The sequence below is a fragment of the Melanaphis sacchari genome, unplaced genomic scaffold (assembly GCF_002803265.2).
Source record: "Melanaphis sacchari strain LSU unplaced genomic scaffold, SCAv2.0 Contig33_pilon_pilon, whole genome shotgun sequence".
Classification (NCBI taxonomy): Eukaryota; Metazoa; Arthropoda; class Insecta; order Hemiptera; family Aphididae; genus Melanaphis; species Melanaphis sacchari.
The window spans coordinates 1,373,989-1,395,111 of record NW_020271205.1 but is presented as its reverse complement, the minus strand read 5'-3'; the positions used below and the strand labels follow the sequence as shown (position 1 = coordinate 1,395,111).

The 21,123-nt window shown below is 24.7% G+C and overlaps 1 protein-coding gene across 1 annotated transcript; it reads right to left on the bottom strand.

Moving 5' to 3' along the window:
- Positions 1-1,247: 1,247 nt before the first annotated feature.
- Positions 1,248-3,041, bottom strand: LOC112596721 (KRAB-A domain-containing protein 2-like). Its single transcript, XM_025342506.1, has 4 exons — positions 2,114-3,041; positions 1,966-2,037; positions 1,824-1,895; positions 1,248-1,754 (listed from the first exon to the last, which is right to left on the bottom strand). Exons 1-4 carry the CDS (start codon positions 2,817-2,819, stop codon positions 1,549-1,551), a joined length of 1,056 nt encoding a protein of 351 aa, XP_025198291.1. The 5' UTR covers positions 2,820-3,041; the 3' UTR covers positions 1,248-1,548.
- Between the last annotated feature and the right edge of the window lie 18,082 nt (positions 3,042-21,123).

Here is a 21,123-nt window from a genome sequence, read left to right as displayed (position 1 = left end):
ACCACTTTAAAAGTTAAATTTTAAAAGCAAAAGGTAGTTACAGGCACATACACACAAAAAAAACCACTTATATCTTTTTAAAATCAATAGGTAGGTACCTACTTCATCGCTGTGCTCAGAATCTAATGTGGGTGAAAGAAAACGTTAAAATAAACATCAAACAACATGTTAAATGTTAAATTATGTATTTAACAATAATATAATATCTACATAATATATACGAATAAATAAGTTAAAAATAAGTATAAATTGAATATTGAAAAAGCGATTGAAATTTTCGAAATTAATTACTACCATATAAAAAGTGCATTCTATAGTTTTTAATTTTAAATAATCAACTTTAATTTTTTTCAAATTAAGGTAATTTATTGTACAAAACATTCATACAAATAGAAATAAATTATATTGTTTCAACAAATATGAATTGTTGTAAAAATAAAATAAAAAGTTAAACAGTAATTGCTTTTAACTTAATAAACATTCTTATCAAAATGTTCGTGATTTTTTCATAACGTATTCTAAAATAACAATAATTTATTAAACTTTATAACTTAGTAGTTATTAAACAAGATGATTTGATATTTTAGTGTTCTTCATGATTATTGTTGACTACCCACCTACATGAAACATAATAATATATTAATAATAAGTAACAATCAAGCGTTGTTAAATATTTTTAAGTATTACATGATATTAAATAGTAATATAAATTAATTATATATTAATAATTTACAGCATATTTAATAAATCATAGTTATAAAAATTGATAATCAAATACAAAAGAAAATTAAAATTTACAATGACTTTGTAATTAAATTTATACTTATTTTAACACGTTCACGGTCACCTCACTTTTTATATTATTCATGTATCTGTTACTGTGAATGTCCGCAATTGGTGAATGCTGACAGTCACCTGGTGAATGTCAACATACACCTAATGAATTGGTGAATGTTGAAAAACTAAAATAATACAGACATTTACTAGTGGATGTTGATATTTACGTTAGGATTTTGGACAATGTTGACATACACAACAAGATTTTGGTTAATGTTGACATAGAGACGTATTCGCACATATATTATTATTAATAATAATAGTATTTTAGTATTTTATGTTATAAAGTAGAAACAACATAATATCTTTAATTAAATCAAAAAAATTATTATTATTGCTATTATTATTAAACAATATTATACTATATTATATTTGTATAATTATTAGGTATTTAAATTATGATTATTTTATAATATTACTTATTACAGCATGACAGACTGTCATGACATTGTGTACTACATAAAATGCCAACATTTCTACATTTACACTTTTTTGTAGTACACTTTGTTTTACAGTTACATCTTGTATATCCTTGCCCACCAATCAATGAATTTGATGTAGAAGCTTCCCTTAAAGAAATTTGTACATCCCTTTGTACATCAGTGATTGATATTAAATTTTCTTTACACACTGAAAACTGGTTTCTGGTGTATAATCGATTTATAACACCGTTTTTGGTAGCTAATTTATAAAAATCATTATCTACTATATCTAATATACTACAGCTAAAATATTTTGGGGATCCATTTTACTACGATCAACATCTGGAACTCGAATACGGACAGTTTCTCCAACATTAGCCGGCTGAAACTTTTGTTTTGAAGTTCGCAACATTTTTACAGCTTGCACTTGAAGATTGGTGATTGCTACTTCTCTATTCAAAATTATTTTTTCTTTTCTTCTAGAAATTGATTTATCTAAAAATTAAGTGATTTGAATAAATTAAGTTTCGTTCATTAGTTTATCTATTAATAGTTAAAACGTACTTGACATTTTTTTTTCGTGTTGTTCGTCATCACTCGACTCTTGCAGACTTTCTCGATCAATGTTTTCAGAATCTGTTAATCATTTTCAAATATTTATTATTATTTATTTATTTATTTTTAATGAATTTTTTATACTTAATACCTGTATTATTATTGTCATGTTGGTCGGCATCACTCGACTCTTGCAGACTTTCTCGATCAATGTTTTCAGAATCTGTTAATCATTTTCAAGTATTTATTATTATTTATTTCAATTTCATCAACTGAATATAATTATTAAAGGTACGTACTCATATTTTTTATTATGTTTTCCAAATGCTCTTCCGATTCAAGTTCATGTAATTTGTCTCGAGGAAGAGAAGACGAAAACAGACCCATTTTGGCTTTTGTGCCAAACATAGCTTCATACGGACTTTGCTTTATACCTTCATGGTATGCTGTATTTTTTGTAAATTGAACAAAATATAGACCATCCGCCCATTTATTCGTATTATTTTCGTACATCCATGCTCTTAATAGGTTTTGAATATCTTGATTCGCTCTCTCTATTGAACCTTGTGTTTGGCTATGGCGTGGTTTGCCGTGTACTATTTTTACACCATCCCACATTAAACACAATTCTGTGATTATTTTATTCACAAATTCCCTACCGTTATCAGAATGCAAAATATTTGGTGCCCCGAAAGTTAAAAATATATGTAACAAATTATGGGCAACCTCTTCCGCAGTTTTAGATTTTAACGGCCGTAGTTGTATAAATTTTGTCAAATGATCTTGATAATTTAAAATAAATTTGTATTCTCCATCTTTACATGTTTGCATATCAACAAGATCTATTTGGCATCGGGAATTCAACTCCGAACTTATTATAGGCTTCACAACAATACCTTTTCTAGGCGCTTTTTGTTTTGTTTGACATTGAATGCACAAACTCAAATACAGCATAACAATTTCATATGTAATATTTTTGTACTTACATTGCAATTCTTTAATCATCCGAGTACGTCCACCGTGACCAGTTTGAATGTGTGTTTGTTGAATAATGTCAAATAATTCTTCATTTTTAACATAATATTTTATATTTGTTTCTCCTGGTTTTAAAGGAACTATAAGTTTATTACTTCCGAGTATATTCAAAACATCATACCGCTTTAATCGTCGATAGTCATTACGTTGTTTATTAGCTTTATCTTTTGAAATGTTCACTTCACTAATTAAAAATTTATATTTTTCAGCTGATAGAAAAAAAGAATTATCATTTCTTTTTTTTAGATATTAAATCATTAAATTTATTATAAAATAATTCGCGCATGTTTTCCATTTTAAAAAAAAAATCGTAAATAAAAATAAAAATATACAACTAACTAGGTACGTTGAATGACAATACCACACTAAATTATAGCAAGACAGGATAGCACGGAGGTTATCTAGATATAATAAAAGTAGTTGGGTAAGGCAATAAAACACTTTATCGAAATTATTAACTTGTACAATACTTTATGCATAGGTACTAGATAGTATGTAACAAAACATTTTATCAAAATTATCAATTTGTATAATACCTGTTTTATAATTGCAACCCTTCCGTTATTCCTAAATTAGATTAAATAATATCGGCATTACCAACATTCACCAATACCGTTGTATAAATGTCGACATTCACTAGTGTATGTTTACTAAGGTCACAAATTTAATCAATAAGTCGACATTCACCAATGAATTTAGTGTATGTTGACATTAACCGGTGACTGTCAGCATTCACCAATTGCGGTCTTTCACAGTAACATATCTACCTTAGAAAATCACTTTTTTTATTTCTGCCACCAGAAAGTATAAAAATAAAACATGTTTTATGATGTTATTACGTGCACAAATGTATGAATATACGTAATAGGTCAGTCTTATCTCCAATCGCATCTAATATCATTAAAAATTGTACTGCATGAGCAGTAATGCATGATTTTGTTTGTTTTGTAAATTACTGTATAGCAGTGTGACCCATTACATTAGAATTGAAAAAAATTAAAATTACTGTTCTAGCAGTAACTGACTGCGAATGTATATATTTTTATTTCAATTTATAAAATATTAATATTTTTTATAATGTATTTGCTATAGAAAATAATTTTATATTTTTATAATGATAATATAGTTATTAATTTTAAAATATTTATAAATGTGTTTGATAAAAATATAAAATGTTGATAACTATAATATATTGTTTTTATAAAAAACTTTTAATCTTAAAAATTGAATATTTTTTGTTTTATTATTATTATTTTTAACAGTATATTAGGCACAAATTGTAAATGATTTTAGAAATGTGAATATATTATTTCTTTGATCAATTAAATATATTTTGAAAATATTAGAAATAATGTTAATAAAATAAGTAATAAAACAAAACATTAAAAACAAAACTTAATCTTAAAAATAATTTCAAACAAATGAAATTATATTTTAAATTAAAATATTCTTTATAAAGTAACATTTATGCTTATTTATTTTTAAATATATAAATTTAATGTGAACCTATAGATATAAACATTGTAAATAAATTTCGTTAAAACGCATGGAAAGGAGTATAGGAATTTAAAAATATTTTGTAATTAAGAATAGGTAATTAAAATTGTAGATATTAATTGGTTCGTTTCGTTTTGCGTTCGTCTGTATGCGAGAAACAAAACAGTTTTTAACCCGACAGGTGTGTGTAAGGTTGTACTTCTGCAGCGTTAGTTGTGTATAGCACTAACGAGGGTAAAAGTCGTAAATAAATAAGGTAATGACTTGCGAAATAAGTCTATCCAGGCGGGAAAAAAGCAATTCAGCGGATATTGTATCATCAGAGCAAAAAACGTTGGCGCCAGGCGGAGATGACAGAGAGTTCATATAATAGACACTATAAATGTCATATATATATATTATATGTATATGTATATGTATACATTATATATACTCTTTGTCTGTGATTAAGGATCAATTGTTGTAGTAGGTACATTTTTTTTTTGTATAATTATTCTGGTCACATCTATTAATATTTTTTTTTAAAGAACCCATGTATTTTTACTTTCAAAACAAGTATTGTAGATTTATATTGTATAAAGAACGCTCTGGCTCTGTACTAATGATATTATTTTTAGAATTTGAATACTCAATAATAATAATATTATATTTCGAAATTTATTGAAAAAATAGCATTTTTTTATTGGTATATTAAACTTTGCAAATTCTACTTACTAACAAAAATCGAATGTCAGTAGTTATTCGCTAACCCCTAAGATGTTTTACAAGCGGTGGAGAAGTGTTACACGTGATATTTTTGATCAGTTAAATGCGGAACGTGTCGATTTTGTGCTTGGCACGTATGGAAATTACTTGTGAATTATTATGAACCTACTAACTATATAAAATTGAAAAAAACTTTAAACAAATAAAATAATAAAAACAGAAATTTATTTTCAGATTATTACTTATTTGTAATGGTTATTTTAGCATCGATCCAAAACAGCGATGAGCGTACAATGCGATTATATAATCATAAGGTTTACTGTAGTAAAATAAAGTGAATCTCAGTGATTCTTGAAGAGTGCACCGCATTATCCTGGGGAAACATGGAACCTTTAGTGTCTTTTTGGGGGGCTGTAAAATATTATCTTGTACAAAAATTATTTAAAAATCCCAAATAAGACAGTACCTTCTTGCTTTTAATTATAACAATAGGGTGTCGTGAGAACACATTAATTTAAAAAGATAGTTCTATCACACGTGGAAAAAATTTTAGAACTACTGATATTTAGTGATAAGAGATAAGTGACTTAATGCGTTATTGTGTAATATACAAGAAATCATTAAATGTTTCACTGTAAAAAATGTATAGTTCGTAAGAGTTTCAGAAGTCTACTTTATTTTATTTTATACATTTGACGTTTCGACCTAGTTTTTGCGCATATGGCAAAAAAAAAAAATAAATAATAATCAAAAACTGATTTATTTCTTTAAATGACCGTCTGACTATATATATGCTGGATACACTATTAATAGTGATAGGTCTATGGGGAAGAAAAGTTTGAAAAAGTATTTGGTCAACGAGATTTTTTTTATGAATGTTTCAGCTATTACTTTATAAACAAAAGAGATTTACCGGGTTTTCCTTATCCATGCATTTACGTTGAAGATATATTTGTTTGCTTCGATATCGTTCTTCTCTTAATTTTCACTCCAATTATTTTATTTTTATCTTTTTTATCTGTATGGCACTATATTTATTTATCGAATATTAGAATTTTCTATTAAAATAAATTATGACAGAGATAGATGAATAATATAACAATATATAACTAGGTACTTATAATATTCTTACTTATTTATAATTCTAAATTATTTAACAATTTTGGATTATTTTACTGTTACTAAAATATAAATATAAGGTAGATAAAATAATTTTTTAAGGAAACACATAATTTTTACATAATAAAATTGATAATACGTTCATAATACATAGGTAATACAATTTGAGTTTTAAATTATTATAATTTTCATTCTACGTAGATAATAAACAACTATATTGAGACTTAAGTAATATAACCAATGCCTATTAATCAATAAGAAAATAGTAATAAGAAATATTTTAGAGTGTTAGTTCTTATAGATTCGTTTGTCGTAGAATGTAGATAGTTCAATATGTTATAATAATATTATATACATTTTTTAATACTTAGATTGATTTTGTTTTGAGTTGTTTTTCCTGTTATCTATATTATTCTAACGCTGTAAACACTTAATATAACGTAATTTTGTTTTAACAATTTGTTCAAAAACCTCATCTGAAAAGTTAATATTTCATCCTAACTCTGATGATAATATTTGAAATTTTTTTCAAGTTAAAATTAAAAACACCGACATGAATAAATAATTGTTTTTTTTTTTTTTTTTTTAATTAAAACAAAATACTTTTTTTATGGTATTCAAGTGTACTAAAAAGAAGAAAAATCTACAACATAAATTTCTGGTGGCAACCCATCATTCTTTTTATTCACAAAACTTATTTGTATACTTATGCTATTACAACTTCTAACTGAGATGGAAGCAAAACCAAAGTTAAAGAGAGATCTCGAGAAACGGACCGACTATTATAATATATTATAAAACACCTTAAGTACTAACCGCAGTTATTTGCGTATATTGTTTTAAGGAATTGCCCATAGGGGCTTTGCATTCCAATACTCATCGGATCTATGCCAAAGTTTGTCCGAGCAGATTAAACCCATATGCATACATACAACACTCGCTTTAACTTGTTCTCGTGATAATAGTCGAATTATATTTTACTTCTAATGAATCTTATCTAACTATAAATACAGAGATAGTGTTTTTATGGAAAGATCATATACTTAAAAAATCGTAAAAAAGTGTTTCAAATAAATTCCAATGTATGATCATCCATTAATAAAATACTATTGACCTTATAATAAGTGTTATTTATTTTTTTACTTTTGTATATAAACTTTTCTGAAATAATTTTTTATATTATTTGATTATTGTTTGCATAACAATATACTTAGGTATTGCAAATGTTATATCATGATAAATTTCTAAACCTTATATTAAGAATGCTATTTTAACACCATACATAAAATATTTTGTATTATATTTTATTATAAGTTAAAAGTATATTTATAAGTAATTTCATAAAAAAATATGTATATATTTTTATTCACAAGATAATAAAAATAAAAAATTGTTTTTAAAGTTTCATTATCTAATATTTAACACGTTTTGTGTAAAATGTTTTATAATAATACTATTTTTTTTTTTTTTAACATTAAAATCAGAGTTTTAATCTACTTTTGATTTTCCAGTATTGTGTGTCAAGTTGTTTGATAATCAATGCATACGATTTTAATCAATAAATACAAATTAGTAGTTTATTTATGATAAAATTAAATAAAAAATAAAAATTTAAGCAAGAAATAATAATGTAATTAATAATGAAAGATAATAAAATGTAAGTTAATTTATTTATACTATTGTCATACATGACGTTTAAGTAACATACTCGTATATGCAAAAAACCATTTAATAATGAATATTACATGATAATATAATAATCATATTTATATATTATAATAATGAATATTATAGTTAAAGAATACAAATTAGACATATTTAATTGATAGAAATTAAAATGTTTTATTGTCAGGGTTATATTATTGATTAAACTAAATTTCTGTATATTTTTAAATTAAGTTTATATATTAAAATAACGTAAAATAAATTAATTAAATGTACTTTATTACAATGATATTTAATGTATCACGCATAAGGTATGTATGAGCTAGAATATTATGATTTAAATATGTAGTTAAAACATGAATTAAATAATGAATCAATCACTCATACTAAAAATCTAATTTAAAATGAAACATCTAATGTTGAAAATAGTGTGTGTTAAAGTAAACTTAGGGTACATTTTATTCATGTTTTACAATAAATACAGGAATCAAATATTATTATTGTGGATTTTATTTTTTAAATATTTTTGACCTTTTTCACAATATTATATTCATCAGTTTTTTTAGTGTTCTGTTTTTTGTGTAAATTTCACATTCTATTAAGACATTTTGTATATCAAACGTGATTATCGGTTTATGAAAAATAAAATCAACAACCATACCTACATAAAAGAAAAAAAACCATAATCCACGAATAATTTAATGATTCAAGCGTAATATCAGTATTTATAATAAATATACATTTTAAAAGCAGTTAATCTAATTCAAAAATCTTATGCACGTTTGATCATGTGCGTGTATTTACGATATTATACTTGCCATTGTCGCGCGTGGTAGTAAAACAGGAGACATGGGTAACTGTGCAAAAATCAGTGTATATTTATTGGCGTTTTGTGTTCAAAAAAATTATATGGGGTCAGACACACAATGTGCGGCATTAGTGTGCTATATAAAGCGGAAACCGGACGAAATATTATTATTGTACCAAAGAATATAATATTTATTGTAATATGTTTCAAATTTAAAAACGTATTTCATTGATGTAATAAGATCATAGGTGTCTACACGATGTGCAAACAAATCTGACTGTTTACACAATATAGCAAAAGTTTTTGGTGTTTTTAAATATATATTTTAGTTATTGAATATAAATTCATGTTAACATATGTACACCTAAAGTTAATGAAAACTTAATAGTAGAGCTTGAAAGTGAACTCATAGTGTCTAGCAATAATACAGCTACAGGTCATCGGGTCATACAAGATCGTAAAAACGATACTATACGATATTACGAGTATTATACTTACCTCCATGACCAGTTTATTAACATTTACCTAGCTGCACAACCCGTATCATAATTAAGGTTAACATTACACATTGTTGGTGTAGTCAACCGAAATTACAAATTTACGATTTTATATTGAAACGGTATATTAACACAATACGTATTAGGTATATACTAAATAACCTATTAGGGTTTTATTACAATGTTATAGTTGTATCAGTTTTAATTAAAAACCATACGATTTAACATTACACTAGTCTCAAGGTATACATATTCGTTGAAATATTGAAGAGTCGAAGAACATTTTTTTTAAATAATATAATGATAATGCTTTGCATATAAATTTATGTGATAGTCATTGTTTAAAAAAAAATAAAATAAGACTGCTTCACAGTGTTGCACCCTAGCGCGCTCTTTTATCATTATAGTTGTATAATATAATAATACATAATTTTGTTTCTATATTATATAGGTGCCGCATACACACAGAAGTTTTGTCAGCGTTCTCGTAAATCCGTTCTTTGATTTACGGCCCATAATATTTAATTTAATGTAGACATTATAATTGTTTGTACTATATAAAGTACTATATGTATATTGTATATAATGTTTAGTATGAATATTATATGTCCTTATTTATACATATTAAGATAATATAATAAGACGTGTTGTTACGAAAAATGACAATGGTTAAATACTCTATACCAAGAAATACATCGTTACTACTAACAAAATTACTTATTGGTACCTACATAAAACAAAGAAAATCTATTCAATAATATTTCGATAAGTAAATTTGATTACATGTTTGCATTAAATTAACTAATCTTCAGTACATATTTTATCGGAAATTGTTTTTTAAAAAAAGGTTCGCATGGTTATATAAGTTTTTTCGTCCAAATTATTCAGTCACTTTATATTTTTTATACTAAGATACGTTTAAAGTATAAAACAACCGTAAGACCTGTCAATTAATTTAAAATTATCCAAAAAAATAAAATCTAACTGCTTAAGTACAAAATAAGCAACAATATCTTAAATTCAATTTAAAATATAAAATGAAAATTATTTCAGCCATTACGCGAATAATTATAGTTTTCAATAATCAATTTAAATACACATTTGGGTTATCACAAAAAAAATATGACCTATTTTATTTTTTTTAAAAATTTATTAAAAATGACTAAATAAATATAGATATGTGATGTAAATCAAAATGTAAATACATTATAAAATTAAGCACTTGGCAAGTATAATATAACCTAAATAACATCATCAATAACAATAATAATTAATATAATGAATATATTTATATAATATAATATATGCATAGTGGTTTAATCGAGATTATGACTATAAATCACACGCAGGCGTATTTTGCGTACCTATACATATACTTATATTAAACGCATATAATAATATATTATAATATGACATATAATATATATATATATATCATAATAATAGTAGTTATCACTGTCAACCACGTTTAGTAATATAATGTTATTATTATTATAAATGTAGTTTCATCCCCAAACTGTATTACAAAGTTCAAAAATATAACATCAGATCATTTAGCAATATTATTAAACTAGATTATAACGATTGATTCGTTAACAATTGAACGCTTTGTAAACATACAAATGTTATTTCATATTCACATCCTAGTACTTGAGTTGGTGTTCAATAAAACATCGTATCGTATTTCTGGTGTTTTAAAGTTGGACAATGTGTTTAAGGTGTTACTAACTATTTAAATGATATTTTTATTTTGTATTTTTTTAACATATTATTATTCATTTTTTAAAATTTTTCACAAGCTGTAGAACATTTTTTTACAATTTATTTTTACAAGAAACATACATTTATTAATATTGTAATTAAAAACAAATTATTGGTAGAGGTACATCGTACTTAAATTCATACTTCTAGGATAGTACCGAACATATTTTAGATATTGTATGCAATTTATTATTACCATTGTTTTATAATATCTATACAAACAACAAGCAGCAATATTTCTGTTTTAGGATTAATACTCATTAGATTTTTAAACTGTCTTCTGAAAAAATCACCGTTATAAAACACATTATTGTTATTAAAAATATTTTAATTTTACCCAATAAATTTTTAATGCACTTTTTGTACGATTTTTAAAGGACATTTTCATATTTATTTATTTTGTTATTTTTTTTTAGTAAATTATAGTCCTAACTCTAATTATTATATATTAAAAATATTAAAATATTTGTGAAATAATTGGTTAATATTTTACCGTATCAATTGTGCTATCTAAAAATTAAAAAAAATATTGTTTTCTTATGAATTCTAATTATAGAGACAAATTAATAGTGTCAATAAAAAATATATTATTTTTAAGATAATGATTGTGTATCTAACTGATAACATAATTTTACTGTACATCTACTGATTTGAGATCACTATAATTTAACGTTATTTCACTTATTTATTACTTATATACACATAATAAAATAGTAATTTATTAAACCTGCATAGACCGTCTGATAATTACTGTTAGTAACGGGATGATACGTATAATATAAATTATTAAAATTTATTACAATAATATATTACACGAATTACGTAAGTACACAGTTGTTATCATTTTATCACAATTAATATTAATACCTATTGAAACCTGCAGCCGCTTTATCGCCGCTATAATCGTCGTAATCATCGGTGTCATTCATTTTCACTCGTCCGTAAACATACGCTCATTTTCCGGATCTATATTATATAATATTAAATTAATATAAGCTCTCTACGAGAGCTTTCATTCGGTTGTTATATTTTATATTTTCGCATGGTCAAGCTTTTGAATAATCGATTATTAATATTTCGGGCAGTCAATAATACGTATACCTTAGAGATTATTCTGACTTTCTGTTTATCTTATATATTATTTACCGGATTAATATGGTGGCATCAGAGTAATAATTCGATATTATATTCATTACAATATGACCAGTTTCAGAATATTATTAGATTATGACGGCCAGGTGCGATGAAGCGTACTTGTTCTCTTCCACTATTGACACCCAAAATGATGAAATAATGTTTTAATCGTGTTTTAAATCGTTTGAGTGTTATTCATCACTGTTTCAATATGTTTAAATACTAATGAAGTTTTAAATTTTCCATTTAAAATCTTGAGAAAAACGTAATAAAATTACAAACATGGCAAACAATTGGTATAATATAATACAGTCTATTATGTATAATATTATAGATAATTATTTATAAATTCGAAAAAGTATACACGAGATACATAGTACGATTATGTCAAATTGCTGTTTAAAAAGTTGGTTAATCTATAAGCTTCTATTTTTTATAAATGACAATGAACTTTTTTTTAAAAATGTTAATAATTGTTATTCGCTATATATAATTGGTAAACCGTTTTCAGGGTTCATTAAGAAAAGGGATATTGTAATTTCTATACATTAGGGGTCAGTTCTAAAAAAAATTTTTAAATTAAAAATAATATCTGCTTTCAAAAGAATGCTATTCCTAACTATGTTATAAATGTAATAATTAAGTATTTATTGATATAATATTATTACAAAATTGTATAGTTACCTTTATAAATACGAGTATTATAACGGTTCTAATTAGTTTGCTGTTGTAAGTCAAATAAATATTATACTTAGGACATCAAATTTTTTGTTACTATGGGCATTTTATTATTTCCATATATATAGTCCTAGATAACTAGAAACGCGATAAGCCAACAACTTAGCAAATGTCATATTTCGGTTTTGACCGGGCAAACCTAGTTATGACACACACATTTGGGCAAAGCGCCAAACCGTATACTGATTTCATCGTAAGGACAAAACCGTAGAGTTTTAAATACGTTCAATATTATAAACAAATTTAATAATTATAAAATAAGTATTATTGTACAAATATAATTAAATAAATTTAATTAATATATTTAAACCAATTGAGTCAAACGTAGCGTTTTAAATTGTGTGTAGTTCTAATATGTAAAACAAATAAACAAAAATATTATTTTTATTATTATATTCAATTATATCTGGCAATATTTTTATTAATTATTTATTTTAACATTATAGAGAACCTAATACTATTATATGTTTATTTTTATAGAGTAACTTAATATCATTATATTTTTATTATTATTTAAGTGTATTTAATTATATCTATACAAATATATGAAGATGTTTTGTATTTAATATTAGTGGTATTTAAAACGCACAGTGACTCAAGAGGTTTAAATATATTAATTTTATATATTTGTACAATAATACTTATTTTATAATTATTAAATTTGTTTATAATATTAGCGAACGTATTTAAAACTCTACGTTTTGTCCACGATGAAAGTCAGTATACGTTTTATGGTTTTGCTAAATGATGTGGTCATAACTAGGTTTGCTCCGGTCAAAAGCCAAAATATGACATTTTGCCCAAGGATTGTGGGCAATTCGCGTTTTGCCCGGGCATTTCTGAGGTTTGCCCGATTTCGGCTTTTGCCCGTAACATATATACTTGTATACTATAATTTTCAAAACATTTAGGTAAATTGAAATACATTTGTGTTATTTATTTCCGATACCATATTTTACGTACCATTGTATATGGTACATAAGTATTGACGTTTATAACTTATAAATTGTGAGTTGATAACAGTTAGTAAAATTTTATGAAATTTTATGAGTTAAAAAAAATTTCTGGAAATGTACGTAAACAAACTATTAATTATGTATAATGGCAACAAGAGAGCAATTATTGTGTTGTAATTAGTTACAATGTTGGCACACTAGAAAAGCCTAACAAGCTTCAAAATTATGCATTTATAATACTACAAAGTATATTATTTAAGAAATAATATTGGAGATTATTTGATTTGAATTATTTTTAAAAAAACACACAAGAAGTTTTACAATGAGCTTTTCATTATCCACGTGTAATGATTTCTATTTTTTAAATGACAACAATGCCGAATTACTTAAAGATGTTAGATGAAGCAAAAACTTATTATAGTGTACATACTGTTAAAACAGACAATGAAGAAGAAATAAAACATTTTAGCACATAGTTCATAATTAAATTACTTCGGCCTTACTATCACATAATTTAAAACTGCAAGAAAACACAATAATAATACTTTCAAGAAAGCTTCAAATTAAATAAGGGCTATACAATGATACAAGTTTTTATCATAATAGAATCAATGAAAAAATGTTATTAACGCCAAAATTATGAAAAAATATTTATTTCAATTGATATCGATTATTTTTTCTCAGGAACAGTAACTGATCATTATATATGTTAATTAAAAGGAGAACATTAGTTAGTATTATATTATGCTATTAAGCAAAATCGGCAGTTAAAGCAGACATTTTAAATAACAAAATTTCATAAATTCGTAATGTATATTGTTATATACAAAAAAAAAAAAATAAATAAATAAAATATATACTAATATACAAATATTTTTGTTGTATTTTTGTATTTTTTCATTAAAATTATATACTTCATTAGTTTTCATTTGTATTAATTTGTATTTCGTTGACTTTAATATAATTTATGTATGAAGATTTCGTCTGTTAATAAAATATAAAAGTATTTATTAGAGATAGTTTCTGTAAAACAAAAAATTAAATTTATTTACTATTTTATTTGTTATTTATTAGTTTCTTATAAAATTTAACGATGGTTTTTAAATGCATTTCTATCAAATTTTTTGCAAATTCTTTACACTATATATTTGTAAAGATAAATTAAAATTAATTAATACAAAAGTAAAATTAGTTTTAAATATTATCATTTGTAGTATTTTCTTTACATGAATTATATTAAGCACATAGTTCTAAAACACCTTTTTAACAAGAACCTAAATTGTTCTCAAATATTGAAATATACAATTTACAATTGAAATAATAATAAACAGTGAAAGTATGATTTTAAAGTTATAATTTTATGATTATTATTAGTTTTTGATCAATATAGGATTATTATTATGACGTCATAATATTATTTAACTATTAACGTTTTAAAGATGTTATTCGATAAAATATATATTTTTTAGTTGCTTAAAAATATAAATAATTAATGAAATGTGAAAAATCTTTGAAATTATTACTTATTATAGAGTATTTTATTGTGTGAATTGTGTTTTCAAAGAAAAAATATTTAAATATGATTGTCTACTGTACCTAAGAAAAGTAAACTATGTTTTATTCTTATATAAAAAAGAGTGTATAAAATTCAAATAACGTTAAGTTTCAATCTATACATGAAAAAAACTATTGAATAAATTGAAGTTGTTAAATTTTTTTAAATTTATTTCAAATAATTACCAATAAATACGGCGTAACTTTATAATTTATCCCTAATACCAATATTTTTTTTTGAGTATTTCGGACATAATATAATAGAATTTTACATACAATTTCATCGCATTAGTAATTTTTAATTCTCATAAAAACAAAACTTTTTTATAATCAAAATACGTAATTTTTTAGTAAAATACTCATCATTAAAATAAGTACCTACACTAATAAGCATATTTCATTTGAGACTCATTCTTCTTTTTACATAGGACTTGACCACAAATTTGACATATAATATTTATATACTTATATATTTTTTAGTCATAAAATAAAAAAATAAATACATTAAATAAATTTAGAATTAAAAACTAAGTTTTAACATTTTTCTTGAAAAATTAAATTAAAAATTAAAAAATCTACAGTAGATTATATAGAATAAGTATCTTAGAAATTGTATTATATTATTTGATAGTTGATCGCAACGAGAAAAATTAGTAACTAAATTTGTAAATATTGTAGCCATCAATCGCCAAAATGGATATATTTCAAACAAAATAGTTCCTCATCAATACAGAAATGAAAAATATTTCATAAATCTAAGAAAAATGATAATAAAATAGAATTCTTCTGAAATTCTAAATACAGAATGAAAAATAAAATTAATTTTTATGGTGGTAAATTTATATTTTGAGTGTAATATTTTGAGTGTTCTGGTACGTGTACTAAGAATTAATTGCCTTTTTTTGTTATGGCTTTGCCTAGTTAATCTTTTATCGAGATTAAGACTTAAATATTTTATTGCATCGAGAAAATGAATTGGTAGATTAGTGCGGATATTTTAAGACGAACTCTATGTCTTTGGGTGAAGGTCATAATGAACAGATTCTTTTTGATTTAGCTTTATTTCCAATTTTGCGTATCATTAAGAAAGTAAAAAGAAATCATAGAATTTCTAAGGCAATTAGTTGGTGTTTATAATATAAATTGAAACAAAATGGAATAACCACATGTTCTATTAGTTAGAAGTGACGATCTTTAAGAAAAATTTAATTTATAGTAATAGAGTAGGAGGAAGAAATTTACAGAATTTTATTTCAAAAACAGACTTTCATGTCGAACTCTGTCAAAAGTCTTAGAGATGCCTTAATAAATCAGTAGTAAAATACAGTTTAATTTCCAGTAAAGAATAGATTGCATCAATTTGATTATTCTATCAACCTAATGAATCACGTTATGTTTGGATTTAAAATCAAATTAGGAAGTTGGGAGTATACTGTTTGATATTATGAGTGGATAAATACGTTTGAGGATTAGTCTTTCGCAAACTTTTGAAAAGTATGATAAAAAACTTATAAGTCTATAAAATTAAGATATGTCTGGAAGTTTAACCGGCTTGGCAAACATTATTATTTGAGAGAATTTTTTGAATCTTTGAAAGTATGAGAGTCTTAGAATAGCATTGAAAGTATACGTTAAAATTATTATGGCCTTGTTTAGAAGACAAATAGCAACATTAGCTAGTTTCAGATCAAACCCAAAAGACTTTTTACGCGAATACTTTGAGATTATATTTTTAACTTCATCAGGATTTAATGGATTTATCAAGACGTACGTTTGGTAAGGTACAATTTAAGTAATTTTTAACATTGTTAAAATGTGAGAAATATAGATATTTTCATGTGGTTGATGTTTTTTTAGAGAGATGAGCTTTTGAGAAAATTTTTGCTTTTTTATTACTTGAAATGGTTAACGTTTGTTCACATTAATTAATACAATTAAATAATGTTATATTTTAACAAGCAGATAATTTTTCTCCAAAGGTAACCATCGAGCGGAGATAACTTTTTTTGAGCTATAGATAGATAAAAATGTGTTATTTTTATTCAATAAGCTTGAGAATGTAGTACAAGGTTCCTCATAAATTATTGTTACTAGAACTTAGTAAGCATAATTTTTTTTTAAGCATTTAAAATTTTAATTTTGAAAAATTTAAGTTAGTGGAAATAAAATAATATTAATAATATAGAATAGTATTTCACTTACCAATTTTAAATTAAGGATGTATGTTATCATTATGTTATGTATAATATATATAATATATATATTATACATAACAATATATATTATATTGTTATGGTGCAACATCATAACTGTTAAAGTATAACGTCGGAAACTTGTAACGCATAAACGAAAAGACGCGGTTCTACGTCACAAAGAACCAATCACACGTATATATATATATATATCGGACACTTTTGTAATTTACTTAATAAATTAGTTTTCTCTTTTTAATCTTCAAAATTTCAACCTAACAGTGGTGAAGTACAGAAAAATCCAAAACACGACGATCAACGTAACCGATCCAACCGACGAAGCGGAGCAAGAAACTCCGGCATCAGCGTCGACATTCGACGTATTGTAAAGACCGATCCGAAGAGTGAGCAGATGGTGAACCGCAAGACCCAAGCCGTCCGGCGCACATCAACGGTGCCCGATCGATCAACAGACAACGAACGGCCGACGAGACCTTGATACTTCGAGGAAGTGCTAGGACACGGGAATAACCATGACCCCACAAACATAGACAGTTCGCGTACCATCGACGCACCATGTCCCATCGTTCCCCCCCCTCTGCAACCATTCACGAAGTTTCGCCGCACCGAGCAGTAGCCACTGAATATAGTTACGTTCTGCCGATGGTCGACTATGTCCTCGCAACCTGTACTAACCCAACGATTAACATCCTTGCATGTGTGGTCGTGTGTATAGGACCGAACTTTGAGTTAGTCGTGTTCGAGCCTCTTGCCCACATCAGCACACATTAATTAGTCCAGCCAGCAGCCGACGTCCTGCAACGCTCGCTGCCCCGACAACTATACATACGACATGGGTTTGCTTCGAAACAATAAAATAAGACGTGATAAACTACATTACGCATTTTTATTTGCCGGGACAGTCAGTCTCTGCGGAATGTACTGTCTCAATATCTTTTATATGATAAAAGACTAAAAACTTAATCACTTGAAAAATATTAATATAAAAAAAAAAAAAGATTATTTCTAAAATGTTTTTTTTTTTTTTTAAACGTTAAATTATGTCAGCAAAATAAATATTTTTAAAAACATAAGTTTTATCTAAAATGATAAGTGACTAATGTTAAATGGATACAATATTACAGCAACGTAGTTATCTACTTTACCCCTTTTAATATTAATCAAATTTATCCATCTATTTTGAAATATTGAATGTTAAATCAAAAACTATACATCCTTTTAACTGGTAATAAAAATGTTTAAGTTTATCGAGTAGACATAAACATAAATTTAAATCGGTTTTTAAAATTCTTATCGCTTAGTTACATCAATAGGTATATTAGAAACGAGTTTCATGGCATGTCCTAAACATACAATAAAATGTACTACAATGAAATCTTATCTACTCACACACTTTAAGTGATATTCATATTTTCTTAAGACACTCTAATGTATCTTCATTTCCCGCTCCCATAAATAGTGTTGAAATATAACACAATTTAAAATTGTAAATTCAATGGTTTGTTATGAACTTTTAAATTTTAGATACAATAAAATATAAATAAATATAAATTCCTAACATTTTTAATTTTACTGCAAATAAAATAATCAAGTGATTGGTTGATTGGTTTCAATATTTTACAGTTATTCGTTTTTGAATTACAATAAAAAAACAAAAAATCGTTTGAGGAGGAATAGTTATTATACGAATATCTTATGTCAAAATTGTAATCTAATAATAATTTACACAAACGTTAATATGTTTTTAAATAATATGTGTCTTACATTAAACGGACCACTCAGTATATATTACATACTGTTAACTAGCTATGATATCCTTTTCGTTTAACTCTACACCCTTAACGTTTCCCTATAATATAACCGGTGCAGTTTTCTTGCTAAATATAATTACGTATATTAAAGCGAATTTGTCGTATTTTATTGTATTATATATGATGTGTATATTGTATACGTATGTACTTGCTGAAATTTAATTAAAGCCTTGTAACATAACATATATTTTTAATTAAATATTTGTACAGGGAAAAAGGTATTTCTAAATTGCTTTATAGGAACGTATTAATCATGATTATTAGAACAGAAATTTAACACATAATACATAACTAGCCACCCTATTTTTGATGTAGACTCCAAATTACCAAGATCCAGTAACCAACTTTTAGTAACTTACATTAAACAATTTTCAACCTATGATTTCACGGCCAAAATCAAAATCTTAAAATTATTGCAACAAAAAGCATGACGACAATCGCCGAATATACAAGTAGCTGAAGTAATTGACAAAGTGTAATTCAGATTGGTATTTCGTTTTTATAAAATTCATTTTAAAGTCATTTTAATTTTATGCTTGATCTGTGTATTATATTTAGCTCTCAACAAGCATCAATTTAAACTTAACAATTATAGCCAATGACTGAATTTATTGCAATTCACAATAATCTCCTTAATATTTTGAATTTATCGGTGAGGCGTGAGGCAAATTTAATATGATCAATGAGACTTATTCAATAATATTTTAGTAGTCTCTGAATGTTTGAAATTTTGGATAAGATTATTAAAAAGATTTATTACGTAAGTTGCGCAATTATTTAAAATGGTTTTAATTAAAAGAATGCCACACCTATATGAATTATCTCCGTCTTACTTAGGTGAAACATGGTAAAATTTCTAACTTTATTTGAGTAAATAAATCTATAACCAAACTTAAAAGTAAGAACATATTATTTATGTTTTTACGTTGTTGTACGTTGATTATTTGCTATATACTGATTTTTAAACGATGTTTGAATACCTATTTAAATATTACAATACTTGTAATATTTATGAGTATGAATCATTATTCTGTTAAAAATTAAAATTTTGCATTTGGACTTATTAGGCTTAGTTGCTTTTGTCAATAAAATAGTAGGTTGCACTTTTTTTACTGTTAGTTTCTAAATATTATTAACTGTAATTTGTAGTCTCTATTTCAAAATTTTGGATTAAATTGCATAGAGGTCAGTATTAGTCAATGAAAAAATAATTTTTTGAAATTTTAGTGTTTCTTTTTTAGTTAGATCCAAATTATATAAGCTAATGAAATGCTTTCGATTTTTGTCCCTGTATGTGCCATACCTGTATGCTATATTTTTATGCATTTTTATTTAAAATTTCGTCTAATATAATAATAATAATAATAATAAATATTATATATAAATTAAAAAAAAAAATTACCATTTTTATGATAAACTTTTAAATTATTTAACGTTAAGAAAAAATTATAATAAAAGTTTGTAAATAATATTAAACCAAAAAATATTAAAAAGTACAATACATCAATATAAACATTAAAAAAAAAAAAAATAATATAGGTACTTAATAATTCATGAAAAAGTTTTAAATATTACTACAAGAGAAAATAATATTTATATGTATATCTAATATTAAACGAATTCTCAGAGTACAATTATTATAAATTTTTGCATAATATATAGGTAGCTTTTAATTAAAATTAGTAAATAATAAATATGTTAATTTATCATAAAAAGTATAGTCAATTTCTTTGATATTAGTTTTTAAATATTTAACTTTTGTGCGTATTAAAATTATAGATACCTAAAAATTACGATTATGACTATAAAATAATAT